Here is an 11,694-nt window from a genome sequence, read left to right on the forward strand (position 1 = left end):
AGTGCTTATTTAACTTTGAGGACTTAAAGTTTAGGGCTGTAGTCAAGACATTCAAGACCCTCTTTGTTAAGTCAAAGACAAGTCCAAGACCATGACTAGTTGAGTCTAAAGGGGGCTGAGTCCAAGTCAAGACTGAGTCCAAATGAAAGCAAAACCAAATCAAAACAGAGTCCAAATGAAAGCAAGACTGGGTCAAGACCAAAACGCTAAAAAGTTGAGTCGTGTTCAAGACCAAGCCTTAATTAGTCTTTTTGCTCCTTCCAGTATAAATAACTGTAAAAATATAAAGGGATGATTTTCTTTCCACAAAACAAAACTGTGTGCACAAAACAACTCTATCAAATTCAGATCATAATAAAATACCTTGTCTCCAACCAACACAAATGTGGTAGGGGTGAATGTGTAACTGTTTAAGGGTTTTAAAGTCACAAAGATTTTCTATGAAACAGTTTACATTTCCATCAATTTAAAATACCAGAGCTGAGCTCTGTTTCCCAAAAGTAAAGCTCCACTCCGGTTTACTCTGGTGCTTCAGTGCGAGTCAAATGATAATTGGACTCTGTTGAGACCAGAAAATAAATCAGCCAAGACCAATGTCTGAGATCAAGACAAGTCTGAGTGCAAATACTATGAAGTGCAAGACAAGTCAGAGATGACAAAAAACATCTCAAGTTCATACTACAGCCCTACAAAAGTTCAGTGCAGGAATGAATTCACTGATGTGGGAACTGTGACCTGATTATGATGTCCTATATTGTTCATGTGCAGTCATATGCTAAAGTTTGAACACCTACAGTGAATTTACATGTTCTGTTGATGCACTTTTTCTCTTTATTTGCTCAGTTTGAACAATAAAAATACCATAAATGCCATAACTTTTACATGGGCCCAATTTCTGTTTGTCTTTTTATTCCAGTATGTTAACTTCATAGTAATTGTTAAATTCATAGTACTAAACAGTAATTGTGCAGAAGTGTGTTCTCTGTAGAGGATGTTATTTTCACAGTGCAGTGCAGTCTCATTCAGTTTGAGCAGCAGCAGATAAACTGTGGAACTGTTGGCCACATGGAGCTGTTGTACAATTTATGAGAGGTTAAACACAGAGTTATAACCTCTGTTCATATTGCTCAATACACAGAATGTATCAAAACAACAGAAAGGAAAGTCCCTGGTAGCATGCTCACACCATCTGTAGCCTCGGTTTTTAAAGTATAAGCACAAGAGTAAAGTACAAAAACAATGGAATTCATTGATTAATCAGCCATTCTCTGTTGTTGATTAGATATTGTGGTACAAACTGTCCTAAAAGTTGTAATTAATTTAAATCATCTCATTTATGTAAACTGTTTTCAGCTTTTTCCAGTTTTTGTTTTTGGTTTTCAGTCCAGTGTGTCTGAATTTCGAGTTTGGCCAAGAATCTGTTCAATGGCAAAATCTTTTTTAAAATATTTTATCTTACTATTTATTTAGGTTATTAATAACTTTAAAGGAGTTTTCACTGTGTAGATGACCACGGGGCCAAGTTTTCATAGCCTAACCTCTGATGGTGTCAAACTCCAGTCTTCGCGGGCCAAAACACTGCAGACTTCAGAACACTGCCTCATTAAACACACTGATTTGGCTCACCAGCCAATTAGGAAGGGCTTCATGAACTGAACTCAGAGCATTAGACAAGGGTAAATGCCAATATCCACAGCACTTTGGCCCGGAAGGCCCCCAGTTACAAATGCCTGCTCTAAAATATATGGGCTGCCATGTACTACAGTCATGTTTGCATGTAACACCAGGACATATTAATATACTAACTGAAAACTGCACCTCAGTAATTCCTTCACATCCATTTTCCTTAGAGGAATTCTCCAGCGTACATTCTTCATCTGCTTTATCTGTAGTATACAGGATTAACATGGGCAAGAATTTTATCATGTTTCCCGTACTGAAACCCGCTGACTCAAAACACTTATGACAGAATCCAGTTTAAGCTGCTGAATTCTGTGAATAAAATGTTTATGCAAAACACTAATTTTTGTAAAACACTTTCATTGATTTTTTCAGTCAAAGGCATTTGCAGATTAAGCTGTTAGTCTTTTCAGAGATGGGACTAGTTTTGTAAAGAGAAGAATTTGTCCTTTGTTTTTCAAAGTTGGATAAAACATCATAAGAACAGCTTTGACATTCTCTAAAGCCAGTCTCAACCATCATTGTTAGAGTGTAACATGTAACATGTAAAAATCATTGCCTATGTTAATGGATGGCATGCTACAGTTGCAGCAGATAGAGATTACAGATTAGAATGCTGAAGTATTCCTTACACAAATGCAGATGAAGGTGCTAACAGCTGAAGACACTAACAGCATTGATACAAGCAAGCTGTAAGTTCTCCAGTTAAAAGAGGTAAGGCAGTGACTTACTACTTTCTGCAATCCATCCATGAGGTTGCCCACCACAATGCGGAGACCCCTGAGCTCCTGGAACATGGAGCTGAGCTCCTCACAGGAGTGCTCGCATGTGTCCGACACTGCCTTCTCCATCTTTTGACCAATGAAGTTTGTGGATATGGCTGGACTGACATCCACAATCTCCGCACTCTCACTAACGACGTTTACTTCCTCTGAGAGAGACAGAAACATTTTCAGGTAAAAAAATTATATAGAGTGCAGCTTGAAAGTTTGATAGATAATAAGAGATAACGGGAATGCAATAAAACAAATAACAGAAACAAGCATGTAGTTTTTCATCCATTTATTAAAATTTTGAGATTGAGAATTATCAGCTTGGTGCCAGTAAAAATTGAGGTCAGGAGGTTTAATCAAATAGATATCCTGTTTAAAAATCATATCCTGTTTTTAGTGCATGCCATATCTCAATCAAATGAGATTTCTGGGGACCTCAAACATTCAGGCGTCAAGAATATAATGTATGTAATAATAACATGAAGAAAGTCACTACTCTCCAGAAAGAAATTTTTCTTGTTTAAAGTTTCCTAAAGACCACCCGAATTAATGTTATATAGACAGATAAGGCAAAAATGGATCTTTATGGAGTAAATGAGAGATGTTACGTTTGGCAAAACCAAACACTGGATTCCAGCATTAGAACCTCATCCCAACTTTGTGTATCACATAGTGTGTATTACAATTTCGGGTTGTTTTGCTGAAACTGGACCAGGACAGCTTGCCATCATTTGATGGGACGATGAATTCTATATTGTATCAAGAAATTCTACAGGAGAATGTTATGGCATCAATCCATGAACTGAGCCTCAACAGTAGGTGGGCCCTACAGAAGAACAACAACCATAAAAACAAGAGTTAGTGTACAAAGAATGGTTAAAGGAGAAGAAATGTAGCATTTTGGAATGGCTTATTTAATGTCCAGACCTTATTCCAATAGAAATGAGGCAGAACCAGAAGTTGTGGTGTTCATGCAAGAAAGCCCACCAACATAACACATTGAAGCAGTTCTCTAAGACGGACTGATTCCTCCAAGTCAATGTTCAGAGCTGATCAAACAGTTATAGTAACCGCTTGGTTTAAGTCATTGCTGCTCAAGTGGGTCACACCAGTTGCTAAAAGCAGAGGTTCACATACTTTTGCCAACAAAGACATTTACTGTTAGATTACTTAGTTCAATAAATTAATGAAAAACTATATAGTCCGTTGTGTTATATGTTTAGTTGGGTTCTCTTTATCTACTGTTAAAGTAAAATGAAGATCTGGTCATATTTTAGGTCACATTTATGTAGAAATTCACCAAATGATAAAGGGTTCACAATTTTTCAAGCAGCTTTATGGCAAGATTATTAGCTAAATAACTTAGGGTCACTGCTGGGTTTAAAATGATCCACTAACCAAAAATATCCCACCAACTGTGGTCTTAACGGGCTACAGGATGATGAATAAAATTTGTGCGTCAAAAAAGATGAGCTATAGTCTTTACTTGTATGTCTACAAGGTCAACCAACAAGGTCAGTGTTTCTAATAAAGTGTCCTGTAAAAGGTGTTTTCAACTGGGCAGTGCAGTTCGCTACAGTACAGTTACTAATCTGAACCTAGAACTATTTGTACCGTGGTTGAGTACTTTTGTCCATTTTGTAATGCACAACAGAACTGTCTTAATAGGCAAGGTTCCCTGGAGGTTGCTAGGTCATATGATTTCTTTCATGAATCTAATGTTAACACTAAGCACAAACAGCAGCAGCAATGGAGGACCTTCAAATTCTGATTTATCTTTATTCAGCATTTGGTTTTATGTGAAGAGCACAGACTGTAATTCTGCTAAGCTAGTGTTTTTAGAAATGGCTTTTATCTGACTTGGGCAATGATGCGTGACGAATCATAGATGATTGCATTTGACTAATCGATGATCTGCATATTCTGAATCTTAATTTCTAGCTCCACTCATGTGTTCTGGCTTGGCCCACTAGGTACCCCAGAAAGAATAATAATCTTATTTAGCACAGATACTCAGGTATAGTACAGATTACTTTGCAGTGGAAAGGATGACAAAATGCATGATTGTGGATTTTTAACCACATCATATCATAAAGCATTGCCCAGTGGAAAGAGCACCTTAAAGAGTATAAAGTATGGCAGTATTTTTGACAATGAGCAAAAATAATATTCCAATGCTACATGAGAATACTGTGCTTCTCATATAACACTGACATGAATTCCTCCCTGGCACATGTCTCTTGCAGGTCTGGCACATTCATGATTCTCAGAAATTAGACACAGAGACAGCTTATGTCTGCTTCTACAGTTTTTCCAAGGATTCTTAGAAGGGGATCAGAATCTTTCCAGCATGCAGTCCAAATCTAGCCCTGAGAGTTGCTGAAAGGCAGTAAGCCTGTTTTTGCTTGGCTGTTGGCTTATCTACCCTTTCCTTCTGACAATAGAGATGAGGGAACAAAAGGAAAGCAAACTTACAATGAAAACACACAGTTTAAAAATGGTAGAAAAGCAACTGAGAATATTTGTTTAGGATATTCCTTGAGTTTTCTTTACACTCTAACTTGAATGTGATAAATACTCTATAGAAGCTACAGAGAAATTACTTTTAAAAATGAAGCAGAAGTCCCAGAGCATGTCCAAGAGATATGGAATACAAAAAGACAAAGGAATGCTTATCATTTGGCCAAGACTCGAATTAGGTGTCTGTGACCATTTCGAGGTCACTTGTGTAAATTCCTGCAGATAAATGGAAGACAGGAGAGTCTAAATCACACAAGCAGGTTGGCCCAACCCAGAAGTCCCTTCAAAAGTAATGCTTCATATGCACTTTTCCCAAGTCTGCTGGACTCAATCAAATCTCCTATGGGTTTCTATCACTGCTGAGTGAAAAGTATGTGTGTATATTTGAGCGAGAGAGAAAGAGAGCGACAGAGAGGGCATAGCTGTTTGTGTGTGTACATATGCAGGTACTGCTCAGAGTCAGCTATTCTTAGAAGTCTATTTATATGGAGAAGGCTCTGCTAAATATATCCTTGAACCCAAGACTTGTTATTATGCTTTGTAGCCAGGATATTCAATTCCTTGATAAAACTATGCACACCAAACCTAAGACAAATAAAGAACAAAAAATAGATATGTTTTGTACTGTAGGTCAGTGACCTTCTATTAGAAAAACACACTGACATACAGTATTGTCATTCTTGCCTGTTACATAGTCCAAGGCACTCCTAAACTGGGCTATTGGCCATTTATGTAGGTTTGGCTCTTTGCAATGTACATGAAACTAAATTACACTTGTATAGCATAACATGAAGCCTCCTGAAACTCACTTTTTGCTCTTTTTGGAAGTGATTTTTACCAAATGTGTCTCTGAATTTAGTCATGTCCAGTTCCATCTGCCAGCTAGTTCTTCTCTATCACATTATGCAACCAGGCTGGGAGGGTGAAAGCTAGCATGAGTTTCCTCCAGGGTCCACAAAAGTGAGCCGCGGCATCTTTTCAAACTGTCAGACACAATGTCATTGGACAGCTCAACACATTAAGAGGAGAACACTAAGTGCCAATTCTGTCATATTAGCTAACAGACGCCCAGCATCATGCTGAGTAATGGGGGGATGGAGGGGACATCCTGTTTGAATGGCTGTTTGTGTCAATGTTTGTCCAGTTTTTTTTTAGTCTGCTGCATCATAATCTATGTAGCTAGGTTATTAATAGGCATAAAATTGATACAAAGCTGCAAATGCAGGCTAAACAATGTATTAATATCAAGTAACAATAGGCCTCAATTACCAATATCTTCCTAAATCTTTTCTTAAATTTGCTCTTGAGAAAGGTCCTAAGAAAAGGGTTCTCTTATATATAAGATTCATGGTGTGTTCTTAAACCGCAGAATTGTTCGTGCCTTTGAGATCTTGGGTCTGTGTAGATTCTGTTTTTACCTAAGAACAAATTCCAAGTAAGAAAACATTGGTAAATGTCAGAATCATTGTGAAAACTGCATACGTGGATTTTAAGAAGAAATTTCTTCTTAAGAACTGTTGGTGAACTAGGCCCATTGATCCTAAAGGAAAATCAAATGTGTTGCATGTGACCTTTTTTAGTGTTCAGTTGCTCTGTGCATCTTAAGTTACATAGAAATTATGTTTTATTTTTTTTTTAACTAAAAAAGGCATGACACCACTTTATCTTTTCTGGTACTGATATTGAAACTTGTGTCCGCTGATACTGATCCAGTATTTCTCCTTTTAAACTACTAAGCTCTAATAATGAGTATCTATAAGTAGACTATCATGTCTGATTTGCAGATGCTGATTATATTTGCTTTGAGTCAGACAATATGTTTGCACTTCTCATAACCATGACCTGATAGTAGAAGAAATCTCCAAAACCCATGGTCTACAGGCTTCGTGTCTGTCTCAAAGAAAATATAATCAACATCTGCAGATCTGACATCCAGGAGAAAATTTAACTTGTTATTTTGGCATGAGCTGATGACTAAAAGGACTAACTACACATCTTCACTAAAAATAAAAAAAATATGGTATAGGGTGGGAACAAACTGAGCCTGAAATTTTTAAACCAAACCAAAGCTTCAATATAAAGGGCCATGTTGCACTCATCAGCAATGTCCGATGGACAACAAACTTACTGATAGCCCATGGATGTAATGTTTGAATGTCTAAAAAAAAGTACCCCCAAAAAGCTCCAATTATGTATGTACAGTGCTGTGAAAAAGTATTTGTTCCCTCCCAATTTCGGCCAAGACTTTTGGGATATTATTCTGTGGACTGATGAGTCAAAGGTGAAACTTTCTGGAAGACATGGGTTCCATTACATCTGGTGTAAAGCTAACACTGCATTCCACCATGAGAACATCATATCAACAGTCAAACATGGTGGTGGTAGTGTGATGGTCTGGGACTGCTTTGCTTCTGCAGGACCTGGATGACTTGTCATAATTGATGGAACCATGAAATTCGCTCCCTGTCAGAAAATCCTGAAGGAGAATGTCTGCCTGTCAGTGTGTGACCTAAAAGTGCAGTTGGGTTATGCAGCAAGACAATGATCTGAAGCGCACAAAGAAGACCACCTCTGAATGCCTCAAGAAAAACAAAATTAAGGTTCTGACTTGAATCCCACTGAGATACTGTTGCAAGACCTTAAATAGGTAGTTCATGCTCGAAAACTCTCCAATGTAGCCAAATTAAAACAATTCTGCGAAGAGTGGGCCAAAATTGCTCCACAGTGATGTTAAAAGACTCATGGCAAATTATTGCAAACATTTGCAGTTGTTACTGCCAAGGGTGGCACAACCAGTTATTAGGTTTAGGGGGCCATTACTTTTTCACATGGGTGATATAGGTTTTGAATAAATCTTTATATTCAATAAATGGAATGGTCATTTAAAAGCTTAATTTTATGTTTATTCATGTTATCTTTATCTAATTTTAAAATGAGTTGATCTGATACATTTAAATGTGACAAATTAGCAAAACTAGAAGAAATCAGGTGAGGGGCAAATACTTTTTCACAGCACTGTAGATATACGTGTTGCGTGGGAAGAGAACATATTACATGTGCTAAAAATAGACACTACTTCTTGCAAGGGAAAACCAGTTCCGTTACCTAGCAATTGTATTTTACTAGCTGACTTGTTTTGCTCTTGTTATTGAATGTACTCTAGAACATGGAGCACAAGAATTTGGGAGAAGGTTTCAGAGGGAGTGTACTCTTGTTTGCAGAGGCTTTCACTGCAATCCAGCATCAAAGTTTTAGAAGTTGAGCCCTGACATATATTCTCATTACAAGATCATGTCTGGACCTGCAAGACTAGCGTAGCCACTGATATATAGGGTCAAAAAATATGTAGGATAATAAAACAACAATTTTTATTCATCACAAAATGGACATCAGAGACAGAGAATTTCTATCCTTTCAGCCACAGAAAATAAGCCAAACGGAGGTATCTAGATATCTAATTAATCTAGATCATGCTATCTTGTTAACTGTAAATTTTAGCTTGTTGATGAGAGCATTCTGGTTGCAGCTTCCTTACCAGGTTTGGCAGCCTCACAGCCCTTGTTTCTCAGAACATCTTCCACTGATGAATCAAAGATTAAACGAACATTCTGCAGCAAACCCTGCAAAAAAAGAGAGGTGTTAGTGCTGTGCATATCTACTACAACAATGATTTCAGACTGTAATTACGTTAAGGCAAAAGCAAAAATGGTTAAAATGTCCAGCTGCTCTAAATGTAAAACTGCCTAGTGGTTTAACCCACAAAGCATTTATTGGGTCCCCAAAGAATCTTTCATGGTCCTTAAAAGAACACCTTTTTGTAAATGAGATGTGGGAGTGTTACAGTTTAAAAAACCTACATATAATATAAAGGTTGTATACCAGCTAAAGTTTTTTTTCCTACAACCATATTTGCAAGCCAAGAACCTTTTACAACTCTGTATTTTTTAGAGTGAAACCTGGACTGTTTAGACAAGATGCTACAATGCTACAGAGCTCAACATTTATGGCTTGTCTTTTATAAAATATATTCATCATATTATCTACAAACAATTTTACCCCTCAGAAGGTTGTCATTATGAAAGTATAACAGGACAGACACCATCTGAATACAGGGTTCATGGAGACAGACGTGTCTTACCCTGAAGTGATTCTCCCTGATAGATCCCTTGGCCACATACATTTTGCTGCCCTCTGCCTGCAAGTGCTCATAGAAAGGTTCTTCCAGGATGAAGCTGTCTATGAGGCTGCAGCCCACGTAGAGGTTTGCGTTTTCCCCATGAACATGCAGTGTGATGTTCTTCCACTGTGAGTCTGCTAGATCCACATCCTCGAAGGACACCACGTTCTGAGAGCCCTCCATCCAGTAGACCAAGTCCAGAGTATTGGCACGTCCATTGGACATTATCTCAAACTGGCGGCGGCCATCGGGACCCTCCAGGCCCATTAGGGTGCCACGGGAACCCCGGTCCTGGCGTATGGAGGCCACAAACACAAAACCCTCGTTGTTCTCGATCTGCTTTAGGAGCTGCTGAAGCACTGGGGCACTGACTGGTGGAATATGGTCGAAACGGATAAAGCGGTACGCTGGAGAATCCCAGTCATGACCCTTGAATAGCTTGGCGCCAATTGTCTTTCTGGTGATGTGGCTGATCTCAAACAGGTCGAAACTGGACTCGTCTTCCACCTGGCCTTCTTTGAATGGACATAACAAAAAAGTTGACCCACAATGTGAAGCACTGATTTAACAGTTTATTAGGTACACCTGTGCACATTGCCAATATAATCAGGTATAACTACTAAATATTGTCAGCCGTGGTAATATGGCAGTCCCTTTCCATTTATGGAAGAGGTGGAAGGTGGCCGACAGATTATGTGGCTACAGTGACGATAGTAATAGTATGCCCATAAAATGCAACCGAGTGCATATACAAGGTAGGTATACCCAAGAGTGAAATTATGGGTTGAACATTGGAGGTACCTAACAAACTGGCAACTTGGCATGTCTGCCACAGTTTATCACAAAGAGAACTGTAGGAAATGTGCATTAGCCCATTAACTCACCATAAACAATTCTTAACCACTACAAACTTTCTATAATAGATCTTAGACTTACATACCAGATGTTAAATGTATTTACAGCTGATTATTTATAATAGGTAAATGTTACTTATTTATTAATAGAAAAAGCATTTATGATTGCAGTAATAATGAATATAAGTGCAGTATTTACCTTGAGGTAGTGCTGTGGTGCATAGCAACAGCATGGGCAGCAAGAAAGGAATTCTCCTGAGTATCATATCTCCTTTAAAATACACAACATTTAAAGCAAACAATTATTACTGCTTGTCATCAGTGCCACCACTATTGAGCACTTTAGGAAAATAGACTGTTGTTTTCGTTTGCATTACAATCGTGTTAAATATACAGATATTTTCCACTTAATACTCCAAATTATTTTTCGAAAGACCATTAATGTGCAGTAAATCACAGCGAATAAAGGTTCCATTGCATCTAAAGCCTAGAGATGGCGAAAAGGGAAGTCTCAATTTTGCCCGTAAAAACGTTTCCGAAGAAAAGACACTTTTTGTCCCCTTCTGTAACTACATACGCTGGAGGGAAAACGTAAGCAGTTATAAGAGATCCGTTTACCTGTTAAATGTGTAATCCCACTATAAAGGCAAAACTATTCTCTAAGAAGCAAAAAGGAAAATAAACACATATGTTCTGCAAATAAATATAACATTCGATATAAAAAGAAAAAAATGATAAAAATGATGATGAAAAGCAGGTCGCTTCGTAATCTCAATAAACTCCACGCAGTCCACTAGATCCACACGAGCCGTTACTCAAAGGGTCTGAGAGCTTTCAGTTGCCTGTCTTATATATACTTTGGAAAGTATCTGTCAGTCGTATCTGGATACAAGATATGTGGGTCTGCTCTTGGGGCTTAATTACATAATTCCGTTCCGAAGGCGCAAAAAGCCGGCATCCCTACCTGTTTGCTGTGGCTCGCTACCATTTCCCCCCTACCCGTATTCCGACAAGCACCGCCCTTCGGCGCGAACTTCTGGTGTGGATGAACTTCTGGCCAATCCTAGCGCAGGAGGCAGGGTTTATCGGATTACGGGAGGGAAGAAAAATGATGCCCGGCTCTCGCCCACTTTTATCTGCCCAATCCCACCACGATGTAAAAACTCATCTCTGAAAAGGGAGTTCAGTTTCGAGGAGGAGTTCTCAGAGAATGCGCCTCAAAATGGAAGATGCATTTTGGGGAGAAAAATTACAGCCATTCGGTCTCCAAAAGTAGGTGTAAAAGGACGCTGTCTGCCTAGTAAAAAGTAATTTTTAAAAATTTCTGAGATGTCGTGGTTTGCTGTGAAATGGTTTATAGTAAAGATACTTACTGACTTCTTTACAATAGTACTTATGTCTACAACTGAAACATCATTTTATTTAGGCTACTATCCCAAATGGCCAGTGAATCAACACATGTGTGCCATTACGTAGGGAGGTGGGAGCACTAACCTAACTACCTGACAGTCTAAATATATCTATGGTGTAAATAAATTCATATAGGAAGGGCGCTTCTTGTTTTTTAGCCAAACTCTCTTTTTCAATACTGTTTTTAACATGTCCTCCTTGACTTACTTAACTATTTCCCTTTGGGGAATCCCCCAGTGCTATAATAAGGGCCGTGCTAGTACAGAGGTGAATTTTACCT

The 11,694-nt window shown here is 38.4% G+C and overlaps 1 protein-coding gene across 3 annotated transcripts in view; it reads right to left on the bottom strand.

Annotated features, from left to right (window-relative positions):
* thbs2a (thrombospondin 2a) overlaps window positions 1–11,032 on the bottom strand; it is a 55,355-nt gene extending 44,323 nt beyond the window's left edge. For 2 of the 3 annotated variants that reach the window (XM_036583092.1, XM_036583090.1), the window contains exons 1-5: window positions 10,623–10,930; window positions 10,204–10,275; window positions 9,112–9,665; window positions 8,509–8,593; window positions 2,412–2,611 (exon numbers count right to left, since the gene is read on the bottom strand). In XM_036583092.1, coding sequence (XP_036438985.1) covers window positions 2,412–2,611; window positions 8,509–8,593; window positions 9,112–9,665; window positions 10,204–10,270 — 906 coding nt within the window. In that variant the 5' untranslated portion in view covers window positions 10,271–10,275; window positions 10,623–10,930. Of the gene's footprint in view, window positions 1–2,411; window positions 2,612–8,508; window positions 8,594–9,111; window positions 9,666–10,203; window positions 10,276–10,622; window positions 10,931–10,968 lie in introns of those variants that run through there. The other variant, XM_036583091.1, reaches the window with a different exon arrangement.
* Window positions 11,033–11,694: the final 662 nt, after the last annotated feature.

This window comes from Colossoma macropomum, unplaced genomic scaffold (genome assembly GCF_904425465.1).
Source record: "Colossoma macropomum unplaced genomic scaffold, Colossoma_macropomum, whole genome shotgun sequence".
Lineage (NCBI taxonomy): Eukaryota > Metazoa > Chordata > Actinopteri > Characiformes > Serrasalmidae > Colossoma > Colossoma macropomum.